General features: G+C 44.0%; 2 protein-coding genes across 3 annotated transcripts in view; one reads left to right on the forward strand and one right to left on the reverse strand.

Moving 5' to 3' along the window:
* The window catches only part of ALS2CL (ALS2 C-terminal like), a 103,857-nt gene extending 77,682 nt beyond the window's left edge, over positions 1–26,175 (reverse strand). Inside the window, exon 1 of one of the 2 annotated variants that reach the window (XM_067470405.1) lies at positions 26,079–26,175. In XM_067470405.1, coding sequence (XP_067326506.1) covers positions 26,079–26,108 — 30 coding nt within the window. In that variant the 5' untranslated portion in view covers positions 26,109–26,175. Of the gene's footprint in view, positions 1–4,851; positions 5,111–26,078 lie in introns of those variants that run through there. The other variant, XM_067470406.1, reaches the window with a different exon arrangement.
* Positions 7,905–27,935, forward strand: part of TMIE (transmembrane inner ear) — a 30,233-nt gene continuing 10,202 nt past the window's right edge. Inside the window, exons 1-2 of the mRNA XM_060782695.2 lie at positions 7,905–8,238; positions 20,808–20,925. Coding sequence (XP_060638678.2) covers positions 8,137–8,238; positions 20,808–20,925 — 220 coding nt within the window. The 5' untranslated portion in view covers positions 7,905–8,136. The remainder of the gene's footprint in view (positions 8,239–20,807; positions 20,926–27,935) is intronic.

Here is a 27,935-nt window from a genome sequence, read left to right on the forward strand (position 1 = left end):
TGTTAACTTTCAGAGTGCAGCTGAGATTGTAGCAACCCTGGGAAAATGCAAAGGAACACTGTCCCATGCAACTAAAAGGAAATGCAAACTATGCTCCTGGAAGACGGAACAGTTAGCACAATGTTATTGTGAAGCGGGCCACCTAAAAGTGATACAGGCTTGTAGACAATCAATTGCAAACACTGTGAAATAGTGATTAAAATATTCAAATATATATTAAAACATGAACCATTTTAAGCACACCCAACAAACAGGAAAAAAGAGCATACTGATGAGACAAGGTTTTAAAGCAGAGGTTGGATGGCCATCTTTTGGGAAAGCTTTGGTGGTGTCTTCTTGAACGGCAGGTTTGGGGTTAGACTGGATGGCACTTATAGTTCCATCGTTGTAATATAAACTACCTTGGAATGCAGTGGAGTCTCCTCTCTGGAGGCTTTTAAGCAGAGGCTGGATGGCCATCTGTTGGGAAGGCTTTGGTGGTGTCTTCTTGAACAGCAGAATTGGGTTTGGACTGGATGGCACTTATAGTTCCAACTTTGTAATATAGACTGCTTTGGAATGCAGTGAAGTCTCCTTCTCTGGAGATTTTTAAGCAGAGGCTGGATAGCCATCTGTTGGGAAGGCTTTGGTGGTGTCTTCTTGAACGGCAGGTTTGGGGTTAGACTGGATGGCACTTATAGTTCCATCGTTGTAATATAAACTACCTTGGAATGCAGTGGAGTCTCCTCTCTGGAGGCTTTTAAGCAGAGGCTGGATGGCCATCTGTTGGGAAGGCTTTGGTGATGTCTTCTTGAACAGCAGAATTGGGGTTGGACTGGATGGCACTTATAGTTCCAACTTTGTAATATAGGCTGCCTTGGAATGCAGTGGAGTCTCCTTCTCTGGAGGTTTTAAGCAGAGGCTGGATGGCCATCTGTCTGGAGGGCTTGGGTTATGTCTTCTTGAATGGCAGAATTGGGGTTGGACTGGAGGGTTGTTATAGTTCCAACTTTAGCATAATATAGCCTGCCTTTGAATGCAGTGAAGTTTCCTTCTCTGGAGGCTTTTAAGCAGAGGCTGGGTGGCCATCTGTTGGGAAGGCTTTGGTGGTGTCTTCTTGAACGGCAGAATTGGGGTTGGACTGGATGGCACTTCTAGTTCCAACTTTAGCATAATATAGCCTGCCTTTGAATGCAGTGGAGTTTCCTCCTCTGGAGGCTTTTAAGCAGAGGCTGGATGGCCATCTGTTGGGAAGGCTTTGGTGATGTCTTCTTGAACAGCAGAATTGGGGTTGGACTGGATGGCACTTATAGTTCCAACTTTGTAATATAGACTGCTTTGGAATGCATTGGAGTCTCCTTCTCTGGAGTTTTTAAAGCAGAGGCTGGATGGCCATCTGTTGGGAGGGCTTTGGTGGTGTCTTCTTGAATTGCAGAATTGGGATTGGACTGGATAGCACTTATAGTTCCAACTTTGTAATATAGACTGCCTTGGAATGCAGTGAAATCTCCTTTTCTGGAGGCTTTTAAGCAGGGGCTGGATGGCCATCTTTTGGGAAAGCTTTGGTGGTGTCTTCTTGAATGGCAGAATTGGGGTTAGACTGGATGGCACTTATAGTTCCAACTTTGTAATACAGACTGCCTTGGAATGCAGTGGAATCTCCTTCTCTGGAGGCTTTTAAGCAGAGGCTGGATGGCCGTCTGTTGGGAAGGCTTTGGTGGTGTCTTCTTGAATTGTAGAATTGGGATTGGACTGGATGGCAGTTATAGTTCCAACTTTAGCATAATATAGACTGCCTTTGAATGCAGTGAAGTCTCCTTCTCTGGAGGTTTTAAGCAGAGGCTGGATGGCCATCTGTCTGGAGGGCTTGGGTTATGTCTTCTTGAATGGCAGAATTGGGGTTGGACTGGAGGGTTGTTATAGTTCCAACTTTAGCATAATATAGCCTGCCTTTGAATGCAGTGAAGTTTCCTTCTCTGGAGTTTTTTAAGCAGAGACTGGATGGCCATCTGTTGGGAAGGCTTTGGTGGTGTCTTCTTGAATGGCAGAATTGGGGTTGGACTGAATGGCACTTATAGTTCCAACTTTGTAATATAGACTGCTTTGGAATGCAGTGGAGTCTCCTTCTCTGGAGGCTTTTAAGCAGAGGCTGGATGGCCATCTGTCTGGAGGGCTTGGGTTGTGTCTTCTTTTATGACAGAAGGGGGTTGGACTGGATGACCTTTGTGGGTCCCTTACAACTCTAGGATTCTATGAACATAGGAAGGGTATATTTTCCGAAGCCCTCAATCTTCCACACTGCAAGGGCCGGATATCCGCTTCCTAATGGAAGGGCAAAAGAAGCATCTTTTGGGCACAGAAACAGCTGAGGAAGGCAGCAGCGGCTCAGCGAACAGGAAAGAGTCACCTTGAGAAGTAATTGTGAGATTCCCTCCTTGAGTTACATTATCCAGCAGAGCAGAGACAGCGGAAGAAATAGGACTAGAAATTGCAAGGTGACATATGAATCTTCAGGGGCATCTAATGCAATTTGACCCCGCTTGAACTGCCGTGGCTCAATGCTATGGGATCCTGGGAGCTGTAGTTTAGTGCAACAGCAAAACTCTTTGGTAGGGGAGGCTCCAGACCTTGCAGGTCACACTCTCTCAGCCTCGGAAGAAAGCCAAGGCAAAGCCCCTGCCAAGAAAACCCCATGATTGCTTTGCCGTAAGTCATAAACAACCCAAGGCACACAGCAACAGATCATAATAAACAGAGATAGTACATAATATCCACACCAATTCAGCCCAGAAAGTAAACAAACACATCATAGTTGTGGATACATAAATTTCAGGAAATTCAACCTTATGCCAGTTAAAAGTCCTGTCCCTCCTTCCTTCTTCCTTTCCTTCTTTTCCTCCCTCCCTCCCTCTCCTCCTTCTTTCCCTTTCTTCATTTCCTTCCCTCCCTCTTTTCTTCATCCCCTCCTTTCTTTCCCTCCTTCCTTCCTCCTTCCTTCCTTCTCCTCCCTCCCTTCTTGTCCCTCCTTCTTTTTTCCCTACCTTCCCTTCTTTCCCTCCCTCCCTTCCTTTTTCCTTCCTTCCTCCTTCCTTCTTCCTTTCCTTCTTTTCCTTCCTCCCTCCCTCCCTCCCTTTCCTCCTTCTTTCCCTTTCTTCATTTCCTTCCCCTTCATTTCCTTCCCTCCCTCTTCTCTTCATCCCCTCCTTTCTTTCCTTCATTCCTTCCTCCTTCTTTTTTTCCTACCTTCCCTTCTTTCCCTCCCTTCCTTTTTCCTTCCTTCCTCCTTCCTTCTTCCTTTCCTTCTTTTCCTCCCTTCCTCCCTCTCTCTCCTCCTTCTTTCCCTTTCTTCATTTCCTTCCCCTTCATTTCCTTCCCTCCCTCTTTTCTTCATCCCCCTCCTTTCTTTCCCTCCTTCCTCCTTCCTTCCTTCTTCTTCCTCCCTTCCTCCCTGTCCCTCCTTTTCTTCCTCCCTTCCCTTCTTTCTCTCCCTCCCTTCCTTTTTCCTTCCTTCCTCCTTCCTTCTTCCTTTCCTTCTTTTCCTTCCTTCCTCCCTCCCTCCCTTTCCTCCTTCTTTCCCTTTCTTCATTTCCTTCCCCTTCATTTCCTTCCCTCCCTCCTTTCTTCATCCCCCTCCTTACTTTCCCTCCTTTCTTCATCCCCCTCCTTACTTTCCCTCCTTCCTCCCTCCCTGCCCCTCCTTCTTTCTGTTCCTTCCTTCCTGTCCCTCCTTCCTTCCTTCCTTCCTTCCTTCTTCCTTTCCTTCTTTCTAAGATATAAATACAATATTAAATGGAAGGGACAGTCAAGAAGTAACGAGAGAAGGAGGGAAAAAGGGAAGGAAGGAAGGAAGGAGAGAAGGAAATAAAAAAGTGAAAGGAAAAAGAAAGGGAAGGAAGGAGAGAAGGAACAAAAGATAGGGAAGGAAGGAAGGAAGGAAGAAAGGAAGGAAGGAACCAAAGAGCAAAGAAAGGGAAGAAAGAAACAGGTAGAGATGGAAGAAAGATGAGAGATAGGGGAAGAAAAAGAGGAAAGGAAGGAAGGAAGGAGAGAAAGAGGGAGGGAAGGTTGGCCACAGCAACGCGTGGCGGGTACAGCTAGTAATATAATAAAACTTTATTTGTACCCCGCTACCATCTACCCAAGGAACTCGGTGTGGCTTACATGAGGCCAAGCGCACAGCACATCAATAAACAAATAATCAATACACAAACAGTTCTTGTGGGTTTTTTTCGGGCTATATGGCCATGTTCTAGAGGCATTTCTCCTGACGTTTCGCCTGCATCTATGGCAGGCTTCCTCAGAGGTCAGACCTCTGAGGAAGCCTGCCATAGATGCAGGCGAAACGTCAGGAGAAATGCCTCTAGAACATGGCCATATAGCCCGAAAAAACCCACAAGAACTGAGTGATTCCGGCCATGAAAGCCTTCGACAATACAATACACAAACAGTTAAAATAAACTCAAAAACAGAAAATGCACAATAACAATAACAAACAGCATTTGAAACCTATGGCCGGGTGATATTAGTTTTCAGACTGCTATTCCCCTGATCCACATCTGTGGTGCGCATTGGGAACTGTTGTGCAAAGAAATAATTTCCCTGCACTCTCACCGGTTGCATCTCCAATGCAGTTTGTCACTACTTTACTTTCCATTGCACAATACAATTGCTTCATAAGAGCTATAGTTTCACAAGGTCTTTGGCCTTCTCTGCCACTACAACTTCCAGGATTCAGCCAAGGCAATTAAAGTGAGGCCAAACTGCATTAATTCTGCAGTATGGATAGATAGATGCACGCTTTCTTTCCTTTCTATTTCTGACACAGGAGAAAGCAGAGCATTTCCTCTTTGAAAAGCAATAAGGAGCACTTACCCAGGCAAAGCAACGACACAAATTCCTTGCCTAAATAAAGTCCTTGCACCGCTTTTGGCCCTAGAAGGTTATATTTTGGAGAGGAAGAGCCACAAGACAACCTGGAAGCCAAGGATCGGTGGCGCTGAGCATCATTTCCACCTGCGAAGCCTACTAGTCCTCGGATGAGGTCTCCAAACAACACAAATGCTGCAAGCGACAGTTTGTGCAGCTCACATGCTCCGGCAAAAAGTTGTTGACGGAAGCCAGTGGCGCACGGGACAGAAGAGAAAAAAAACTCAACCATGCGCAAGCTGCTTTGCAAACACATTCTTGCCCCGGTGATCATGGAAACGGCCTGGGTGGCAGCCAAAAGCAAACAGGCCTTTGGCAAGTGGCCACCGCTGGCCCTCCAGACCTTTCCTTTAGGGAAACTGAAAGGCAAGGGATTATGATAATCCATCAAGATGGCACTCTGTGGCTGTTCTGACCTGAAACCTGCCATTGGTTTTGCAAAAGGACGGGTCTTGCACAAAAGAGCTGTATAGTATAAATAAAGGATGTGTCTACACTGTGGAATGAATACAGTTCGGTAACACATTCACTGCTCCAGGTGATGGGATCCTTTGAGATATAGTTTTCCAGGTTCTTTATCCTTCTCTGCCCATCACCAAACTAGATTCAGATTGCGGGGAAAAATATTCCCACCTAAACATTAGGAAAAACATTCTGATGATAGGAACTCAACTCTCAACAAAAGATTGCCCCAGGCACTAACAAGCCGCACCAAAAAACTGCCAGGCCATCAAATGCTAATCAAGGTGGTCAACTGAAACATTCACACCTAGCTCCAGCAGACAGTTCTTTGTCCCATGCTGGTCATTCCACAGATATATAAACCCAATTTTCCTAGTTCCAACAGACCTCACTACCTCTGAGGATGCTTGCCATAGATGCAGGCGAAATGTCAGGAGAGAATGCCTCTAGAACATGGCCATATAGCCCGAAAAAACCTACAACAACCCAGTGATTCCGGCCATGAAAGCCTTCGACAATACATGATAGGAACTGTTTGACTGTGGAATATGCTGCCTGGGTCTCCTTCTTTGGAGATTTTCACACTGAAGCTGGATGGCTATCTATCAGGAGGGCTTGGACTGCACGGCAGAAGAGCATTGGACTAGATGGTCTCTGGAAGACCCACATCTTATGATTAATCCACCTCTCTATCCATTTGTAAGAGCTGTTCAACAGTGTAATCCATGGCTACTACCTTGGAATCTGATGGAGTGTCCTTCTATGGAGGTCTTTAAACAGAGGCTGGATGGCTATCTGTCAAGAGGGCTTGGATTGTGCCTTTGTGACAGGCTGATTGAGGTTGGATTGAATGGCCTTTGGGTGACCCTTTCAAAGTGCTTCCTGGGTCTCCTTCTTTGGAGATTTTCAAACTGAAGCTGTCGGGAGGGCTTGGACTGCATGGCAGAGGAGCATTGGATGGGTGGTCTCTGGAAGACCCTTCCAAATCTTATGATTCATCCATCACTCAATGCATTTGTAAGAGCTGTTCAAAAGTGTACTCCAGGGGTCCTCAAACTTTTTAAACAGAGGGCCAGGTGACAGTCCCTCAAACTGTTGGCGGGCCAGATTATAATTTGAAAAAAAAACATGAATGAATTCCTAGGCAAACTGCACATATCTTATTTGTAGTGCAAAAAAAACACTTAAAACAATACAATAATTAAAATGAATAATAATTTTACCAAATATAAACTTATCGTCAAAGACTTTCATGGCCAGAATCACTGGGTTGTTGCTTTTTTCGGGCTATATGGCCATGGTCTAGAGGCGATGCCTCTAGACCATGGCCATATAGCCCGAAAAAACCTACAAGAACCCAAATATAAACTTATTAGTATTTCAGTGGGAAGTGTGGGTGATGAGATAAGGTTGCTGTTGTTGTTGTTGTTGTTGTTGTTGTTGTTATGTGGTTTCAAGTTTTTTCAGACTTAGGTTGACCCTGAGCGAGGGCCGGGTCCATGACCTTGAAGGGCCGCATTCGGCCCTCGGGCCTTAGTTTGAGGACTCAATCCATGGGTACCTTGGAATCTGATGGAGTGTCCTTCTATGGAAGTCTTTAAACAGAGGCTGGATGACCATCTGTCAAGAGGGCTTGGATTGTGCCTTTCTGCAAAGCTGATTGAGGTTGGATTGGATGGCCATTGGGTGACTCTTCCAAAGTGTGATGGAGACCCCACTGCATGACATAATAATAATAATAATAATAATAATAATAATAATAATAATACTTTATTTATACCCCACCACCATCTCCCCAAGGGACTCGGAGAGGCTTACATGAGGCCAAGCCCAACAACCATGTGGGTTAAACCCTTGTGCCAGCAGGACTGAAGACTAACAGGTCGCAGATTCGAATCCGAGGAGAGCGCCGAGGAGCTCCCTCTGTCTGCTCCAGCTCCCCACGTGGGGACATGAGAGAAGTCTCCCACAAGGATGGTAAAACATCAAAACATCCGGGCATCTCCTGGGCAACGTCCTTGCAGATGGCCAAATCTCTCACACCAGAAGCAACTTGCAGGTTCTCAACTCACTCCTGACATGGAAAAAAAAAACTCCATGACATGTCAGTGCATAGTCATATAATGCAGTTCAATGATGCTAAAATACATTAAGAAACTGCATTATGTGGGAGTGTACTTGAGACTAGAGTTTCCTTCCCTGGAGGTTTTTAAACAGAGTCTAAATGACCCTTGTGGGCATCCCTTCCAACTCTATCAGGCCTGGGCAAACTTGGATCCTTTGGGTGATTTGGACTCCAACTCCCACCATTCCTAGGCTGATAGGAATGGTGGGAGTTGGAGTCCCAAACAACTGGAGGGCCCACATTTGCCCAGGCCTGAAGTATAGGATTCTATGAGTGATGCCACTGGCCAAACCCAGCTGTCTCCTGGAAAGAAAACAGACCTGAACTAAGCGCATAATAATCCCGCTCTCCGGGGAGCTAGCTCATCTTGAGTAGCCATTGCTCTGTTCGCAACATCACTCCGGCGCACGCTTTGCCCGCTGCTGGCTAGCTGCTCTCCAGACCCAAGCCAAGTGTGTAAGCGAACCCATCCTAATGAATTAATGAATGGCTCCCGCAAGAGCCACTGAAGCCAGAAGAGAAGAGCACAGGGAGACGGAGGAGAAGGGGACCAGCAGACAGCTCTCCGGCCATTGATCTCCTTCCTATGACAATCCGGTGCGCACAACCAGACAGAGAAGAGAGACACAAAGGAGGAGAAGGCGATGGCGTGGGACCGGCACGGCCGGCGCCCTTTGTGCCAACTCGGGGGGTCTCCGTCGCTGCTTCTATGTTACTCCAGAGCTGCCTTGGGTCAACTGGTACCGGTAAGCCATGGGGAAACAGCCATAGAGCAATAGGGGAAGAAGTTGTGCAGCAAAGCATGTGCCAAGGGAAAGGTCCATGGCAAACGCATCGTCTAGCCAAGGAGAGAAGCAGGAATGCATTTTGAAAAATTAGACTTTTTCCTCCTGTTATTCACCTTCTCTAGGTCAAGACCTCTTCCCGAAACTTCAGCATCTTTGGACACTGGTTTCAGGTCCCCTAATGCTCCACATCCACTAAGCCGGAGATTCCCACACTCTGGCCTTCCAAATATTTTGGATTCCAGCTCCCAGAATCCTTGTTCATTAGCCAAGGAAGCTGATGGGATTTGGGATCCAAAACACCTGGGTGATTGAGTTTGGGAATCATTGGCTTGGAAGATTCGGGGTATTAGGAAACAGGGACCCTGTGCTGGTACGGCTGTACCAAAAGCTCCAACTTCCTTTTCTTTCTTTGAGTGTTTGCATGTATTCCAAAGTTCCATGCATTTTGCAATAAGGTGGCTTCCCTTGGTTTGCAATTATAGGGTCAAAGACCCATCAATCATTGTTAAGTTTTGGTTCCACCCCCTTCCCCAGGGCTCTGGGAGGAGAGGGAGCCATTTTAGGTCAGTCTTGCATTGGAAAGCTTAGCTACAGGACGTGGATTAGCTCCACCTGTAGAGAAGCTTTGTTTCTCACAGCATCCGGGGGAAATTCTGGGAGAAAACAGTTCCAAAGGACTCCAGTTGGAGATTCTACAAAGCCTTGAGTGGTAGATCTACTTGGGACCCAAGAAGCAGTTTGGAGCCGGGAGTAGAGAACACACCAGCAAAGTTTAGAAAGTAGATTGCCCAAGGAGGGCTTAAAAAGGGTTTTCCTCTTAAAGAAAAGAAACAGTTCACGAAGCCAGTTGCCTGTCCCTTGTGAACACGATTAAGAAAGCCACCAGTTGATTCAAAGCCTTGAAGCATTTATTTAATTAGTTGAAGATCTAAGAAGTATTTGATTGTTTGTTGAAGACTTAAGCAATAATAAAGGACTTTGTTAAACCTTTCAAGCTTCTAAAGACTGTATAGGAAAATCCGTAGGGCCTCTCACTCGAGGCACCCCGGCTTCCCGCTGGGCACAAAGAGCACGTCCTGTTCAAAAGCCAACTGCAATAGGCCCAGCACGTGACAGCACATACCCCATATGGCCATCATGTCCAAAGATGCACAAGTTTTGGGGAGAGATCTTAACTTGAATGAGCTAAATAAGGAGAAAGCCTGATTGCTTCTTCTCTCCATATTTGAATCTACCAAAGACCTTATAGTATTTCTGGTATGTGTTGCAAAGATGGAGACCTCACAACCTCTGAGCAAGCCTGCCATAGATGCAGGCGAAACGCCAGGAGAGAATGCTTCTGGAACATGCCCATACAGCCCAGAAAACTCACATCAACCCAGTGATTCTAGCCATGAAAGCTTTCGACAATACAGGATGGAGATAGTCAAAATATGGAAAGAAAAATTAGAGATACTAAGGAGCTTCTGGTGGCGCAGTGGGTTAAAGTGCTGAGCTGCTGAATTTCCCGATTGAAAGGTCGCTGATTCGAATCCGGGGAACGGGGTGAGCTCCCACTGTTAGCCCCAGCTTCTGTCAACCTAGCAGTTCGAAAACATGCAAATGTGAGTAGATCAATAGGTACTGCTCCGCCAGGAAGGTAACGTCACGCCATGCATTAGCCCCAGCTTCTGCCAACCTAGCAGTTCAAAAACATGCAAATGTGAGTAGATCAATAGGTATTGCTCCAGTGGAAAGGTAACAGCGCTCCATGCAGTCATGCTGGCCACATGAACTTGGAGGGGTCCATGGACAATGCCGGCTCTTCGGCTTAGAAATGGAGATGAGCACCAACCCCCAGAGTCGGACACATCAGGGGAAAACCTTTACCTTTACTATTGATACAGAATTGGATAAGCAGAATATGGGCCATTGCTCGCTCGGAAAAAAGCAGAGACATCAAAGAGAACTTGCTCAAGCTTATATGGAAGTAATGTATTAGCTCTATGGCCCCCTTTTACACTAACATATACAAATCCAGATTATCTGCTTTGAACTGGATTATATGGAAGTGTAGACTCATATAATCCAGCTCAAAGCAGATAATATGGATAATTGGGATTATATGGCAGCCTATGTGCCAGAAGCATGGTTTTGGTTAGATGTATAGCATAAGCCAGGTATGTCTAGAGTATAAAGGAAAATTTTCTCCTGCTTGTAAGAATGGGGTTGGATTGGATGGCCTTTGGGAGCCTTTTTCAGTTCCATGATTCTATAGCAGACATGGGCAAACTTGGGTCCTCCAGGTGTTTTGGATGGCCATCTGTCTGGAGGGATTGTATGGTGTCTTCCTGCTTGGAAGAATGGGGTTGGATTGGATGACCTTTGGGAGCCTCTTCCAGCTCCATTATTCTAGAACAGGTATGGGCAAACTTGGGCCCTCCAGGTGTTTTGGACTTCAACTCCCACAATTCCTAACAGCCTACCGGCTGTTAGGAATTGTGGGAGTTGAAGTCCAAAACACCTGGAGGACCAAAGTTTGCCCATGCCTGGGATATAGCATCAGGCTTATTTTAATGGTAACTCTCAAGCAACCAGAAACTGCATTTATCCAGCATTTACCAATACCCATAGCCTTAACTGAGAGTCTACTGTAATAATAATGTTTGTATCGCACCTTTCACTTTAACAGTTCAAAGACATAGGTAAAAACCGTTCAAAACCAATTACAACAACAACAACAACACTTGGACCTAATATGCATGCGTGTGGTGTTATATATATGCAAATAATAATAATAATAATAATAATAATAATAATAATAATAATAATTTCAAGATCAAACTGCAAAGACTCTGGCACAAGTCAGTCAAGGGGGTCCCAGTGGTGATCGGCACACTGGGTGCAGTGCCTAAAGACCCTGGCCTGCACTTAAACACAATCGGCGCTGACAAAATTACCACCTGTCAGCTACAAAAGGCCACCCTACTCAGATCTTCATGCGTTATTTGCCAATTCATCACATTGTCCTAGACACTTAGGAAGTGTCTGACTTGTGATCCAATACAACAGCCAACATAGTGATCTTGTTTGCTGTGTACTAATCTTGTTGTGTTTATAATCTATATAAATAAAACTGTAATGTTCATTTGTGGGATTAACAAGACTCAAAAACCGCTGGACAAATTGACACCAGATTTGGACACAAGACACCTAACAACCCAATGTATGTCCTTCACTCAAAAATTGATTTTGTCATTAGGGAATTGTAGTGTCTAGGATTTATAGTTCACCTACAATCAAAGAGCATTCTGAACCCCACCAACGATGGAACTGAACCAAACTTGGAACACAGTTCTCCCATAACCAACAGAAAATACTGGAAGGGTTTGGTGGACAGTGTCCTTTGGTTTTGGAGTTGTAGTTCACCTACATCCAGAGATCACTGTGGACTCAAACAATGGTGGATCTGGACCAAACTCTACACGAACACTCAATATGCCCAAATGTGGTGGAGTCTGGGGAAAATAGAATCTTGACATTTGGGAGCTGTAGTTGCTGGGATTTATAGTTCACCTACAATCACAGAGCATTCTGAACCCCACCAACGATAGAATTGGGTCAAACCTCCCACACAGAACCCCCATGTGGGCCACAGCAACGTGTGGCAGGGGACGGCTAGTAATAATAATAATAATAATAATAATAATAATAATAGTTCCTCTAACCGAAGTGAGGTATGATATCGTTAAAATACATGCATAAAGCATAAGACCGTTAAAACTTATAGAGCAGTGTTTCTCAACCCTGTGGGGGGGGGGGGGTCGTGAGGGGGTGTCAGAGGGGCTGCCAAAGACCATCAGAAAACACAGTATGTTCTCTTGGTCATGGGGGTTCTGTGTGGGAGGTTTGGTTCAGTTCCATCATTGGTGGAGTTCAGAATGCTCTTTGATTGAAGGTGAACTATAAATCCCAGCAACTACAACTCCCAAATGCCAAGTCTATTTTCCCCACACTCCTCCAGTGTTCACATTGGGGCATATTTAGTATTCGTGCCCAGTTTGGTCCAGAAACATCATTGTTTGTCTCCACAGCGCTCTCTGGATGTAGGCGAACTACAACTCCAAAACTCAAGGTCACTACCCTCTAAACAGTTCTAGTATTTTTTTTCTTGTTCATGGGAGCTCTGTGTACCAAGTTTGGTTCAATTCCAACATTGGCGGGGTTCAGAATAGGTGAACTATAAATCCCAGGAACTCCAAAACGCAAGGCCAACGCCCACCAAACCCTTCCAGTATTTACTGTCAGTCATAGGAGTTCTGTGAGTTTGGTTCTATTGTAGGTAATAGGCTTGGGCGGTTTCGTTCGTTAATTTCGTAATTGTTATTAATTCGTATTTAAATTAGCTTACGATCCAATATTGAGCCATGCAGGAATTGTGTGAGGAGTAATAAAAATTCAAAACAATTTTTTCAATTTATTTCGTAATTATTTTGTAATTATGTTGTAATTATTTCGTAATTATTTTGGCATGTCTGGTGCAAGTTTTATAGTTGTTGTTTGTTTTATCACACCAACAGTCAACAACAGAGGGAGAGGGAAGTTTCAGAAGTTCCCCCTGTCCCATTTGGAGGTTTTTTTAGCATATTGCGCAATCTCGTCCGCCATTAACGAATCGATTCGTAATTTTACAAAATTTCATAAATTTTGAAAAATTTTTAAGGAAAATTTCGGAATTATTAAAAAAAACGAAACGCAAGGGCCCCCTAAAAACAAAACGAGTTTAGAACCAAATTTTTCCGTGGTTACCCAAGCCTAGTAGGTAAACTATAAATCCCAGCAACGACAACTCCCAAATTACAAAATCAATTCCTCCTCCCCAACCCTACCAGTATTCAAATTTGGGCAGAATTGGGTATTTGTGCCAAATTTGGACCAGGGAATGCAAATACATCCTGCATATCAGATATTTACACAACGATTCATAACAATAGCAAAATTACAGTTATGAAGTAGCAATGCAAATAATGTTATGCAACATAAGGAACTGTATTAAGGGGTTGCAGCATTAGGAAGGTTGAGAAACATTGTTATGGACCTAAGATTAAAGCACATTAAAACCATGCATAACAATATAAAGTCAGCTTGGAATTCAGTGCAAAGTAATGCTCCCTAAAACAAACCAACTTCCCAAACAGGACAATACTTGAGTTGTGCCCATGTTGCAAACGGGATGCGTAAACATCTCACCCCGCTCCATTGACTTGTCTCAAGTTCCACTGCAATGTTTTCTTTTCTCCTTTCCTTGATAGATAATTTGCGCCTGATGAAATCGAGAAACCTCTCCATGGCAAATCTGGGCCTTTGTTACCCCTTTGGTCAAGCCAAGCTGGAGTCAAAATTCCCCTTTTTAATGGCTGGGTTGGGATCAGGTGGCCTTCAAGATGTGGAGGGACTACACACCCCAGCATCCCCAGCCAGCAGGACTGGGAATGAGGAATGCTGGGAGATGTAGTCGAAGAGCAAGGCCTGGGATGTTGCATCCTTCCTGTTTCACTTGAGAGTAGACCCTATTGAATGGATAGGATTTACAACTATGTTGACTCTCCATTTGGCAAGTGACTTCATGCCTTGTAGAAATAATGACATTTGATACCGCTTTAACTGGAGTGGTTTATTTATTTATCATGTCAGGAGCGAACCAAACAGTTGTATTGCATTAAAAACAAAAAACCAAACAAACAAACAAAACACAAAGTTTGCAAACTTGGTAGCTGATTAAATGTCCTTTGACCAGTAGCTGGCCACTTGGAGTGCCTCTGGTGTTATTTAAGAAGGTCCTCCATTGCGCATTGCAGCAGGTGGTCAGTGGTTTGCTCTTCTCCACACTCGCATGTTGTGGATTCCACTTTGTGGCCCCATTTCTTAATCTCGTGGTGAACTATATAACACTGAGTGGTGAACTATATAACACATCTCGTGGTGAACTATATAACACTGAGCCACAGTTTTCTGTGTGCCCAGGAGGGAGTCTCTCATTTTGTATCAGCCATTGATTGAGGTTCTGGGTTTGAGCCTGCCACTTTTGGACTCTCGCTTGCTGAGGTGTTCCAGCATATGTCTCTGTAGATCTTAGAAAACTATTTCTTGATTTAAGTTGTTGACGTGCTGGCTGATACCTAAACAGGGGATGAGCTGGAGATGTCACTGCCTTGGTCCTTTCACTATTGCAGTTGTTCTCAACCTTTCTAACACCGTGACCCCTAAATATGATTCCTCATGTTGTGGTGACCCCCACTCATGAAATTATTTTCGTTGCTTTTTTATAAAACTAATTTTGCTACTGTTATGAATCATAATGGAAAATATCTGATATGCAGGATGTGTTTTCATTGTTACAAATTCAGCATAATTAAAGCATCATCTATATAAATCAAAATGTAATGTTCAATTGTGGGATTAATAGAACTCAAAAACCACTGGGTGAATTGACACCAAATTTGGACACAAGACACCGATCAGGCCAACGAGTGACCATCATTCACAAAACACTGAAAAACACAGCAGAAGAGACTTAAGAAGCCAAAAAAGAAAAAAGAAAAACATTACAACACATGCACAAAACCACATATGTACACACACACACACATATACACAAATATATACAGAAACACACACACATATATGCACACAAAACAGCCACAGAAAGAGGGAAGGAAGGGAGGGAGGGAGGGAGGGAGGGAGGGAGGGAGGGAGGGAGGGAAAGAAGGGGAAGGAGAAAAGGAAAGAAAGAAAGGTAGAGAAGGAAGGAAGGAGAGAAGGAAATAAAAAAGTGAAAGAGGGAAGGAAGAAGAGAAAGAACAAAAGAGAGAAAGAGGGAGGGAGGGAGGGAGGGAAGGAAGGAAGGAAGGAAGGAAGGAAGGAAGAGAAGGAAGGAGAGAAGGAAATGAAAAAGTGAAAGAGGGAAGGAAGGAGAGAAGGAACAAAAGAGAGAAAGACGGAGGGAAGGAAGGAAGGAAAGAGACAAGGAAGGATGGAACCAAAGAGCAAAGGAAGTAAGAAAAGAAACAGATAGAGAAGGAAGAAAGAAGAAGGGAAAGAAAAAGAGGGAAGGAAGGAAAGAAGGAAGGAAGGAAAGAAAGAAAGACAGATGGAGGGAAGGTTGGCCACAGCTATTGAGTCTTGGGAGCTGTAGTTTTCCAAGTTGTTTAGCCTTCTCTGCCAAAGCGTGTACCAAACTGCAAGTGTTATGATCCCATAGCAGTGAATATGGCATCAAACTGCATTCATTCAACAGTGTTGATCAGGCATGGGCAAACTTCAGCCCTCCGGGTGTTTTGGACTACAACTCCCACAATTCCTAACAGCCGGTAGGCTGTTAGGAATTGTGGGAGTTGCAGTCCCAAACACCCGGAGGACCAAAGTTTACCCATGCCTGGTGTAGATGCATCCTTGCACCTTTAATGGGCCTTAGAGATGGTCCTTCTCTACAAAACCAGGTGTGGCTTGTTTATTTGTTTACCTTTCAAGACCAACAAGAAAACAACAACATAAAACCCCAGCGTGCAGGGTCTGGCTGGCTGAGATAATATTTGTATATAAACCTGCCTCGTCTGCTTGCTCTCAAAGGGATTCTAATGGCTGACATTTGATCGCCAGCCTTGCATTTATCTGTCGCCAACTTGCTTCCAGTCCTAATGCAAGACAAAGGCGGGGGAATTGTAGCGCGGTGTCGGTTGTCAACAAATGCATAGTTCATCTCCGGGCAAAAGGAACACGATTTCGCCCACATCAGTGCTAGCCGTTGTTTGGGCTGTGCAATTGCAAGAGTTGTAGTTTTCTGAGACTTTTTGCTTTCTCTGCCAAAAGAACTACAACTCCCAGGACCCCATAACACTGAACCAAGTCAATCAAATTGCATTCATTCCATAGTAGATGATGCACCACTAAGGACTGTTCATAGCATGGCCATCAACAGTATAGAATGATTGTATTTTTCTGAGACTTTTTGCTTTCTCTGCCAAAGGAACTACAACTCCCAAGACCCCATAACGCTGAACCACATCAATCAAACTGCATTCATTCGATAGTAGATGCACCACTAAGGACTGTTTGTAGCAGAGCCATCAACAGTGTAGAATGATTGTATTTTCCCAAGACTTTTTGCTTTCTCTGCCAAAGGAACTACAACTCCCAGGGCCCCGTAACACTGAGCCAAGTCAATCAAATTGCATTCATTCAATATTAGATGCACCACTAAGGACTGTTTGTAGCAGGGCCATCTACAGTGTAGAATGATTGTATTTTTCCGAGACTTTTTGCTTTCTCTACCAAAGGAACTACAACTCCCAGGACCCCATAACACTGAGCCACGTCAATCAAATTGCATTCATTCTATAGTAGATGCAAAACTAAGGACTGTTTGTAGCATGGCCATCAATAGTGTAAAATGATTGTATTTTCCCAAGACTTTTTGCTTTCTCTGCCAAAAGAACTACAACTCCCAAGACCCCGTAACACTGAGCTACATCAATCAAACTGCATTCATTCGATATTTGATGCACCACTAAGGACTATTTGTAGCAGGGCCATCTACAGTGTAGAATGATTGTATTTTTCCGAGACTTTTTGCTTTCTCTGCCAAAGGAACTACAACTCCCAGGACCCCGTAGCAATGAGCCATGACCATCAAATTGCATTCATCCTATAGTAGATGCACCACTAAGGACTGTTTGTAACAGGGCCATCTACAGTGCAGAATGAACGCAGTTTGATACCACTTGAAATGCCATAACTCAATGCTATGGCATCTTGGGAGTTTGGTGCTCTCACCAAACTACAACTCCCAAGACCCAATAGCGTTGGCAGGATTGCCACAGACCTTATGTCCCAGGTATCGATCTCAGATTATCTGCTTTGATCTGGATTATATGAGTCTACCCTTGGCATGAGCAAACTTGGGCCCTCCAAGTGTTTTGGATGGCCATCTGTCTGGAGGGATTGTATGGTGTCTTCCTGCTTGGAAGAATGGGGTTGGATTGGGTGGCCTTTGGGAGCCTCTTCCAGCTCCATTATTCTAGAACAGGTATGGGCAAACTTGAGCCCTCCAGGTGTTTTGGACTCCAGCTCCCACAATTCCTATTAGGAATTGTGGGAGTTGGAGTCCAAAACACCAGGAGGGCCCAAGTTTGTCCATACCTGATCTAAAATACTAGATAATATGGAATATGATGATAATCTGGGGCATAAGAACAGTGTAGATCCAGCCATTGAGCCGTGGCAATCAAAGTGGTACCAAACTGCATTAAATCCACAGTGCAGATGCACCCTTAAAGCCGCAGTGCACTTTCCTGTGTCAGTCTCCCAAGTTTCCTCTCCAAATAATAAACACAGGGAGAAAGATAAGAAGCCTGGTATTTAAACAGCCAGCTACCTATTTCCTCACCCTTTGGCATCCTTTTGGAGACTGAAGCCTTGGAGCCCAAAGGAAATTAGCCTCGGAAATTACCTGTCACTTGGAAATTGGATTCAGATGCAGACAGGCTGCAGATTGCTTGGCTTTCCTGTCCTGTTTCCAAATTAGGGATGTAGTAGATGCTAATTGGAGTCTTTCAATGAAGAGTATTTTTCAATAAAAGGAGTAGTATCTCTGCTTCGTGGGATTAGGAGAGGTTTTGCACACTTTTGAGTGATGTTTTGCAAACTTGGAACCTCTTCCTCTGTGAAAACTGAGGAAAATAAGTACTTCCTTTCTTCCTGCCCCAAACTGTTGTTGAATGGATACATAATTATAATTTTATACTATTCTTAAAATAATAATTTAAAAAATGCTTGCGAGTTTCTAAGACTCACAATAATGAAAATGTAAGGTAGTAATACTGTGACTGCGTGAGTGGCTCCACCTATATGTAAAACTGTAAGTTGCAGGATTTGAACTGTTGTTTCATGCCTGATTTTGCCTTTTTACTCTATAAATGTATAGTTGGATTGATTGGTTATTTATAGCTGTCAATCAATGTTGTCTGCACCAGTTGAGTTGCTCCTCCTGCTCAATTGTTTGGCCCCACCTCTTCCTAGAGAGCAGGACAGTGCTTCCTTTTCTATTCCACCATCAAACTTTCTATCAGATGGACGTGAGAGAGAGACTTGGCTCTGAAGCCCTTGATTAAGTTACCTCTCAGCACCAATTCTGAGGCTCTTACCCTTGATACTTATGCTTCATGCTCAGATCAGCCTGGATGATGTTGAGAAGTCTCAAGCACCTTCAAATCAGTTCTTTGGCACCAGAGGAGGGCTTTGTGCCTTAAAAATATAGGCCATTGGAATTGGGGTAGTGATTATTCTGATATTCACAGCCATTGAGAAAGAGGGACCTGAAAAAGCTTCTCAGCTGCAAACTCCTTGGACCCAAAACAACCAGAGACTTTAATGTATATTTTCCTTTACTGCTTTGAAACTTCCAGCTTATTGCCTTAAAGGGATAACTCTTTGTGAACATTAAAACCTATTTTGAGTTATCTACAGTGTTTTGGTCCTTGGGAGTTCCAGTTTCCGAAAGGAGGGCAAGAAGCAATCCCCTGGGGAGAGATATCACGTCCATGCCTCTTTCACTAAGAGTTATAGCCCCCAGGCGTGACGGCATAAATACAGAAGTTTATAAGGTAAATTAGTGGCATTTATTAGACCTCTGAGGATGCTTGGCATAGATGCAGGTGAAACGTCAGGAGAGAATGCTTCTAGAACATGGCCATATGGCCCAAAAAACTTCTATTTCCGCTATCTGCTTCTCTATCCCTGGAACTCAACAAAAAAGCTCCTGTTTTGTAGCAGATTTCCTATGAAGTGGGTGAGGTAGTAATCCTTTGTGATATTATACATTTTTCTCAGGAGGAGGCGATGGTTTACAGTATCATAAGCTGCTGGCAGGTCTTTGAAGACAGCTTCCGTAATCTGCTGTCTTTCAAAACCATCTTCTATGTGACGAGCCAGGTATTGCACTAGTGATGTGCAGCTATACATAAAGCACATAGATAAAGACATAGATATATAGGGGGAAAGCATAAGGCCATAAAACATATATATTGAAAGATCGGCGTAAAATTTAAACACATTATATTGGGGAAGTGAATGGGTTACTTTAGGTTTTTAGTATTTAATATTATATGCGCTATTTTGGGGAATAGAAGCAATGTTTAATATAATCATTGAATATACTAATTCAGTGGTTCTCAACCTTGCTAATGCCGTTCCCTATGTTGTGGTGACCCCCAACCATAATATTGTTTTCGTTGCTACTTGATACCTGTCATTTTAGTACTGTTATAAATCGTAATGTAAATATCCAATACGCAGGATATATTTTCATTCACTGGACTAAATTGGGCACAAATACCCAATATGACCAAATGTGAATGCTAATGGGGTTGCGGGGGGGGGGGGGGATTGATTTTGTAATTTGGGAGTTGTAGTTGCTGGGATTTATAGTTCACCTATAATCAAAGAGCATTCTGAACTCCACCAGCGATGGATTTAAACTGAACTTGGCACAAAGAACTCCCATGACCATCAGAAAACACTGGAAGCGTTTGTTGGGCATTGACCTTGAGTTTGGGAGTTGTAGTTCACCTATATCCAGAGGAGCACTGTGGATTCATGCAATGATGGATCTGGACCAAACTTGGCATGAATACTCAGTATGCCCAAATGTGAACACTGGTAGAGTCTGGGGAAAATAGACCTTGACATTTGGGAGTTGTAGTTGTTGGGATTTATAGTTCACCTACGATCAAAGAGCATTCTGAACTCGACCAACAATAGAATTGGGTCAAACATCCCACACAGAATCCCAATGACCACCAGAAAATACTATGTTTTCTGATGGTCTTTGGCGACCCCTTCCTTGGACACCCCCTCATGACCCCCTCAGGGGTCCCGACCCCCAGGTTGAGAAACACTGTACTAATTGTATAATGGGGTCTTCATTGATATGTTTTTTTTCAATTTGCATATTCATAAAAAACAGTGAAACAAATCATTGCAACTGAAATGAAAAAGAACTCCAATGGAATATGTATAATAGGGATCTTATATTGCTGCTGGAAAAAAAATACTTTTAATGTTGCAATACCTGCTCTGTACAGCAGGTGCCGCTGTTCTCCAAAGCATTGCTTGTGTATAGCAGATTCATTAAAGCTAAGCAAATAAGTAAGGAATGTCTATTTCAATCCCATTATTTTGTTTTGAACTAGATTCCACCCTGAATTCAAACTCAGGAGGAAAAGATCTAAGAGATGTCCGGCATCCCTTCAAAGGCTTTGCTTCCTTTTGAAGTCTGCTTATATATATATATATATATATATATATATTTAGGGGAAGTTCATGGAGATTGCCAACTTATTTCTTTCAGCCTGCTCCTCTGCTTTTGACTCTCATTGTGAGCATCTCCATGCCAAGAGAAGAGGCACCTCTTGGTTTGGGTATTATTTTGGGTGGGATGTTTTGGGCTTTCCCAATCTGGAGTCACATCATTTTTTTCCTTCTCCTTTCAGGCCACCACCGAACCACCCAAAAAGAAGCCGGATCCGGTCACTTCGGAGACCGTGGTGATCTGGGGCCTGCGCCTCTGGCAAGTGGTTGGGATATTTGCCCTTTTTGTCATGAGCGTCAGTAAGTGCGGGTTCTCTCTGCCTTGTGCCCTAACCCCAAAAAGTCCATCTGTGGCTGGCTCTCAGCAGAAGAGGGCTGTAGAGTGCCATTAGGTGACCTAGAACTCAAATGGATGACCTAGAACTCAAATTGATGACTTAAGACTCAGTTGGACATCCTAGAACTCAGTTGGACATCCTAGAACATAGTTTTAAATTCTAGATTTTTGGATGATCTAGACCTTAGTTTGATGACCCAGAGCTCAGTTGGACACCCTACAACTTAGTTTTGATTATCTAGAACTCAGTTGGATGATATAGAACTTAGTTTGATGACGCAGAGCTCAGTTGGACACCCTACAACTTAGTTTTGATGATCTAGAACTCATTTGGATGATATAGAACTCATTTGGATGACCCAGAGCTCAGTTGGACACCCTAGGACTTAGTATTGATGACCTAGAACTCAGTTGGATGATCTAGAACTCATATGGATGACCTAGAATGTAATTTGATCACCCAGAGCTCAATTGGATGCCCTAGAACTTAGTTTGATGACATAGAACTCAGTTGGATGATCTAGTGTTCATATGGATGACCTAGAATGTAATTTGATCACCCAGAGCTCAGTTGGACACCCTACAACTTAGTTTTGATGATCTAGAACTCAATTGGATAATATAGAACTCATTTGGATGACCCAGAGCTCAGTTGGACACCCTAGGACTAAGTATTGATGACCTAGAACTCAGTTGGATGATCTAGAATTCATATGGATGACCTAGAATGTAATTTGATCACCAAGAGCTCAATTGGACACCCTAGAACTTTGTTTGATGACCTAGAACTCAGTTGGATGAGCTAGAACTCAGGGGCCTTCCAAACTCTGCATTGCAACCCACAAGTGTGGCACCTGTAGCCCAAAGGTGTGCCGCATGACAAATGCTTTCCGTCTCCACAAACCAAGGCTGTGTGGCACAAAATGAGAAGAGATCTCCAAAGGGCATCTAGTCCGCCCCTCTTCGTCTTGGCAGGAAGACACAGTCAAAGCTCCACATTACCGAAGGCCATCCAGCCTTTTGAGAAGGGAGACTCCACTGGAAGGGCACCCCAAAGGGCATCTAGTCCAACCGCTTTCAACCAGGCAGGGAGACACAGTCCTCTTTTGCACTGCCCTATATCCCAGGATCTCCTCCCAGATTATCTGCTTTAAACTGGATTATATGAGGCCAGTTTAATATCCACACTGAAAAATCCACATTGAACTTGATTATAAGGCAGTGTAAAATCCACATTGAACTGGATTATATGTCAGTGTGAACAGGCCCTTTATCCCAGGATCTGATCCCAAGTTTTCTGCTTTAAACTGGATTATATGAATCCACACTGCCAGATAATCTGGGATAAACAGAAAACCCGGGATCGGATCCTAGAATATAGGGCCTGACAGGAAGGCCCCTCAGATAATCCAATGTGGATTATCTGCCTTGATATTCTGGATTATATGGTTATGTGGAAGGGCTCCAAGTCTCCACTCCCAGATAATATGGGATAAGCAAATAATCTGGGATTGGATCATGGGATATAGGGGCTGTGTGGAAGGGGCCACAGTCAAAGCATCCTCTGACAAATGGCCATCCTGCTTCTGTTTAAAAAGCTCCAGAGAAGGAAAGAGATTTGACTGGAAAGGACCTCCAAAGGGCATCTAGTCCACCCTTCTTTCGCCAAACAAGGAGACACAGTCAAAGCCCTCCCAACAGACAGCAGTCCAGCTTCGGTTCATTAACCTCAAGGGGAAGGAAGGAGACTCCACTGGAAGGGACCCCCAAAGGGCATCTAGTCCACTCCTCTTCAGACAGGCAGAAAGACATGTTCAAAGCACCCCTGGATGTCCATCCAACCTCTGTTTAACATCCTCCAGAGAAGGAAGGATACTCGACTGAAAGGGACCCCCAAAGGGCATCTAGTCCAACCCCTTTCAGACAGGCAGAAAGACATGATCAAAGCACCCCTGGATGTCCATCCAGCCTCTGTTTAACATCCTCCAGAGAAGGAAAGATTATTGACTGGGGCTCCCAAAGGGCATCTAGTCCAACCCCTTTTAGACAGGCAGAAAGACATGATCAAAGCACCCCTGGATTTCCAACATCCAGCCTCTGTTTAACATCTTCCAGAGAAGGAAGGCTTCTCGACTGGAAGGGACCCCCAAAGGGCATCTAGTCCAACCCCCTTCAGCCTGGGAGGAAAAGCACTATTAAAGCCCTCTCAACAGACAGTCATCCACTCTCAGTTCACTAAAATGAATACGTTTTAAAACATACACTGATAAGGGACTGGTCTAACCCAGTTATGAGCCAACTTCGGCCTTCCCTCCAGGTGTTTTGGACTTCAACTCCCATCATTCCTAACAGACTCAGGCCCTTTCCTTTCCCCCCTTGACCACTTAAGGAAAAGGAAAGGTCCTGAGGGTGTCAGGTGGGAGTTATAGTCCAAAATACCTGGAGGGAAGGCCAAAGTTGCCCCATACCTGGTTTAACCTCTGGTGTGCTACTAAAACTGGATTACCATATTGCAAACATACCACAAAAGTGTGTTGCCAACACGCCAAGTTTGCAAATCTCTGATCTGGAGATTCCTAGCAAGATGTTCTCCCAATGTGTCTTTCCCCCTCCATGTTTATGTCCTTGAATGCTCGAATAAGGATGCTATTTTGGTTGCAGAAAAGGAATCCAGACAAGCCTGGCGGACCGGTTGGGTGCCATTCTCTCAACATTCAAATTGAAAAGCAAAATAATGATGCGTGGGAAATATCTGTAACCTCCAGGGCAGGAGGAGAGATAGTTGCACTACACCTCCAGACACATCCATCAGTCTAAAAACTCCTGGGAAAGAAATCATTCTATTGCTGTGAGTTTTCCAGACTGCATTCCAGAAGCATTCTCTCCTGATGTTTCACCCACACCTATGGCAGACATCCTCAGAAATTGTGAGGTCTGTTGGAAACTAGTCAAGTGGGATTTACATATATATTTGTGGAATAATGTCCAGGGTGTCTACTTAAGGCAAGTGTGAATGTTGCAATGGGCGAGCTTGGATTAGCACTGAATGGCCTTGCAGCTTCAAGGCCTGGCTGCTTCCTGCCTGGGGGAATCCTTTGTTGGAAGGTGTTAGCTGGCCCTGATTGACTTTTGTCTGGAATTCCCCAGTTTATGAACGTTATTCTTCAGACCTCACTACCTCTGAGGATGCTTGCCATAGATGCAGGAGAAACATCAGGAGAAAATGCCTTTAGAACATGGCCATATAGCCCGAAAAAACCTACAACAACCCAACATTATTCTTTATTTATTGTCCTGATTTTAGAGGTTTTTAAAATACTGGTAGCCAGATTTTGTTCATTTTCATGGTTTCTTCCTTTCTGTTGAAGTTTTCCGGGATGTCTGGCCATGTTCCAGAAGCATTCTCTCCTGACGTTTCGCCCACATCTATGGCAGGCCTCCTCAGAGGTTGTGAGGCCTGTTGTAAACTAGAAAAGTAGAGTTTATATACCTGTGGAATGATATCCAGGGTGGCAGAAAGAACTCTTGTCTGTATGCAATTGTCCAGCTTGATTAGCATTGAATTCATCAATAGGAGCATAGTGTCTAGGTCTAGGGAAGTAATGCTACCCCTCTATTCCGCTTTGGTTAGAGGGACACCTGGAATATTGTGTCCAATTCTGGGCACCACAATTCAAGAGAGATATTGACAAGCTGGAATGTGTCCAGAGGAAAGTGACTAAGATGATAAAGGGTCTGGAGAACAAGCCCTATGAGGAGCGGCTTAAGGAGCTGGGCCTGAAGAAGAGAAGGCTGAGAGGAGATATGATAGCCATGTATAAATATGTGAGAGGAAGCCACAGGGAGGAGGGAGCAAGCTTGTTTTCTTCTTCCTTGGAGACTAGGGCACGGAACAATGGCTTCAAACTACAAGAGAGGAGATTCCATCTGAACATGAGGAAGAACTTCCTGACTGTGAGAGCCGTTCAGCAGTGGAACTCTCTGCCCCGGAGTGTGGTGGAGGCTCCTTCTTTGGAAGCTTTTAAACAGAGGCTGGATGGCCATCTGTCAGGAGTGATTTGAATGCAATATTCCTGCTTCTTGGCAGAATGGGGTTGGGCTGGATGGGCCAGGAGGTCTCTTCCAACTCTTTGATTCTATGATTCCATGAAAATCTGGCTAGCAATATTAAAAAACCCTCTAAAATCAGATCAGTAAACAAAGAGCAACACTCAGAAACTGGGAATTCCAGGGAAAAAAAATCAGGGTCAGCTAACACCTCCCAACAAAATATTCCCCCCAGGCAGCAACAGCCAGGCTTTGAAGCTGCAAGGCCATTCAATGATAATTAAGGTGGCCAGTTGCAGCATTCAAGCTTGCCTCAAGCAGACAAGAGTTCTTTCTCCCACCCTGGACATTATTCCACAGGTATGAAAACAGGAAGGTAATGGCGCTCCATGCAGTGATGCCGGCCACATGACCTTGGAAGCGTCTATGGACAACGCCGGCTCTTTGACTTAGAAATGGAGATGAGCCCCACACCCCAGAGTCAGACATGACTGGACTTAATGTCAGGGGACAACCTTTACCTTTACCAATGTAAACCCCACTTGCCTAGTTTCCAACAGACCTCACAAACTATAAGGATGCCTGCCATAGATGTGGGTGAAACGTCAGGAGAGAATGCTTCTGGAACATGGCCAGACAGCCTGGAAAACTCACAGCAACCCAGTGATTCTGGCCATGAAAGTCTTCAAACTTGCATCCTCCAGAGAAGGAAGGATTCTCGATTGGGACCCCCAAAGGGTATCTAGTCCAACCCCTTTCAGACAGGCAGAAAGACATGGTCAAAACACCCCTGTTGAATACAAATGTTCGACAAAGTACAATGAATACGAAATTTCCCCAGTATGGAATGTATATGAATATTCTACAGAACGAAACGAATACGACACCAAAGATAAGCAGCATATAATTCCTCTTGCTAATTTCCCCAAAATCCCCTTTTCTGTCCCATGTATATCAGCGATCTCAATGCAAATCTCCTTTCTTCCTCTTTTTGCCCCCTTTCCTTCTCCAAGTTTGCAAGAATGACACTAAGTAAGGACATTGGAAAACATTTCCCATTGCAACTTACCGCCGCTCTGCGCAAAGGAGGGGATCCCATCTCCTTTGGAGAACCCAAAGTGGAAAGGATAGAAGAGGAAGGAACACACGTGTGGCCCTTCACTTCCTTCCAGTCCTTGCTGGGAAAGGCTTTTGGAGGAACTGGGTGGGAAGCAAGTTTATCTGAAGCCCCGAAGGAAGGAGGATTGCAATCTTATCTCGGTTGCTTTCAAAGGAAAAGGTGGGTTTTTGGGGAGGAAGCTCAGGTTTTGGCCTTGGGGCAATCCTCGCCAAACCTGCTTCCCCTTCCATTGATCGAAAACCCTGCAAGGCTGAGATAAGGGACAGCAGTTTCTCCTTTTCTTTCTTATGTGAGAATGACATAATAGTTTCGCTTATCCCAAATGCTTAGGATCAGAACTGTTTGGGAACTTGGATTTGGGGATACCTGTATTTGCATCTAAGGACATATGAGATACCTTGGAGATGGGACCCAAGTCTCACATCATGATGATGATGACGATGATGACGACGACTATCCCTTATCTGAAATGCTTAAGACCAAACTGGGAACATTGGGTTATACTTGATAAATCCAAGATATCTACTACTACTGCTACTACTACTACTATTACTATGAATAATAATAATAATAATAATAATAATAATAATAATAATAATATCGAGTTGGGCTCTATCCCCAAGATATCTCATTATCATCATCATAATCAAGTTGAGCTCTATCCCCAAGATATCTCATCATCATCATCATCATCATCATCATCATCATGTTGGGCTGTATCCCCAAGATATCTCACCACCACCACCATCAACATCAAGTTGAGCTCTATCTCCAAGATATTTCATCATCATCATCATCATCATCATCATCATCATTATCATCAAGTTGGGCTCTAACCCCAAGATATTTCATCATCATCAAGTTGGGCTCTAGCCCCAAGATATCTCATCATCATCATCATCATCATCATTATCAAGTTGGGCTCTATCCCCAAGATATCTCATCATCATCATCATCATCATCAAGTTGGGCTCTATCCCCAAGATATCTCATCATCATCATCATCAAGCTGGGCTGTATCCCCAAGATATCTCACCACCACCACCATCAACATCAAGTTGAGCTCTATCCCCAAGATATTTCATCATCATCATCATCATCATTATCATCAAGTTGGGCTCTAACCCCAAGATATTTCATCATCATCAAGTTGGGCTCTATCCCCAAGATATCTCATCATCATCATCATCATCAAGCTGGGCTCTATCCCCAAGATATCTCATCATCATCATCATCATCATCATCAAGTTGGGCTCTAGCCCCAAGATACATCATCATCATCATCATCATCATTATCAAGTTGGGCTCTATCTCCAAGATATCTCATCATCATCATCATCATCATCATCATCATCATCGAGTTGGGCTCTATCTCCAAGATATCTCATCATCATCATTATCATCATCAAGTTGGGTTCTATCCCCAAGATACATCATCATCATCATCATCATCATCATCATCATCAAGTTGGGCTCTATCCCCAAGATACATCATCATCATCATCATCATCATCATCAAGTTGGGCTCTATCCCCAAGATATCTCCTCCTCCTCATCATCATCATCATCATCATCATCATCAAGTTGGGCTCTATCCCCAAGATACATCATCATCATCATCATCATCATCATCATCATCATCAAGTTGGGCTCCATCCCCAAGATATCTCATCATCATCATCATCATCATCATCATCATGTTGGGCTCTAGCCCCAAGATACATCATCATCATCATCATTATCAAGTTGGGCTCTATCCCCAAGATATCTCATCATCATCATCATCATCAAGCTGGGCTCTATCCC

The sequence above is a fragment of the Anolis sagrei genome, chromosome 6 (assembly GCF_037176765.1).
Source record: "Anolis sagrei isolate rAnoSag1 chromosome 6, rAnoSag1.mat, whole genome shotgun sequence".
NCBI classification, from domain to species: Eukaryota; Metazoa; Chordata; class Lepidosauria; order Squamata; family Dactyloidae; genus Anolis; species Anolis sagrei.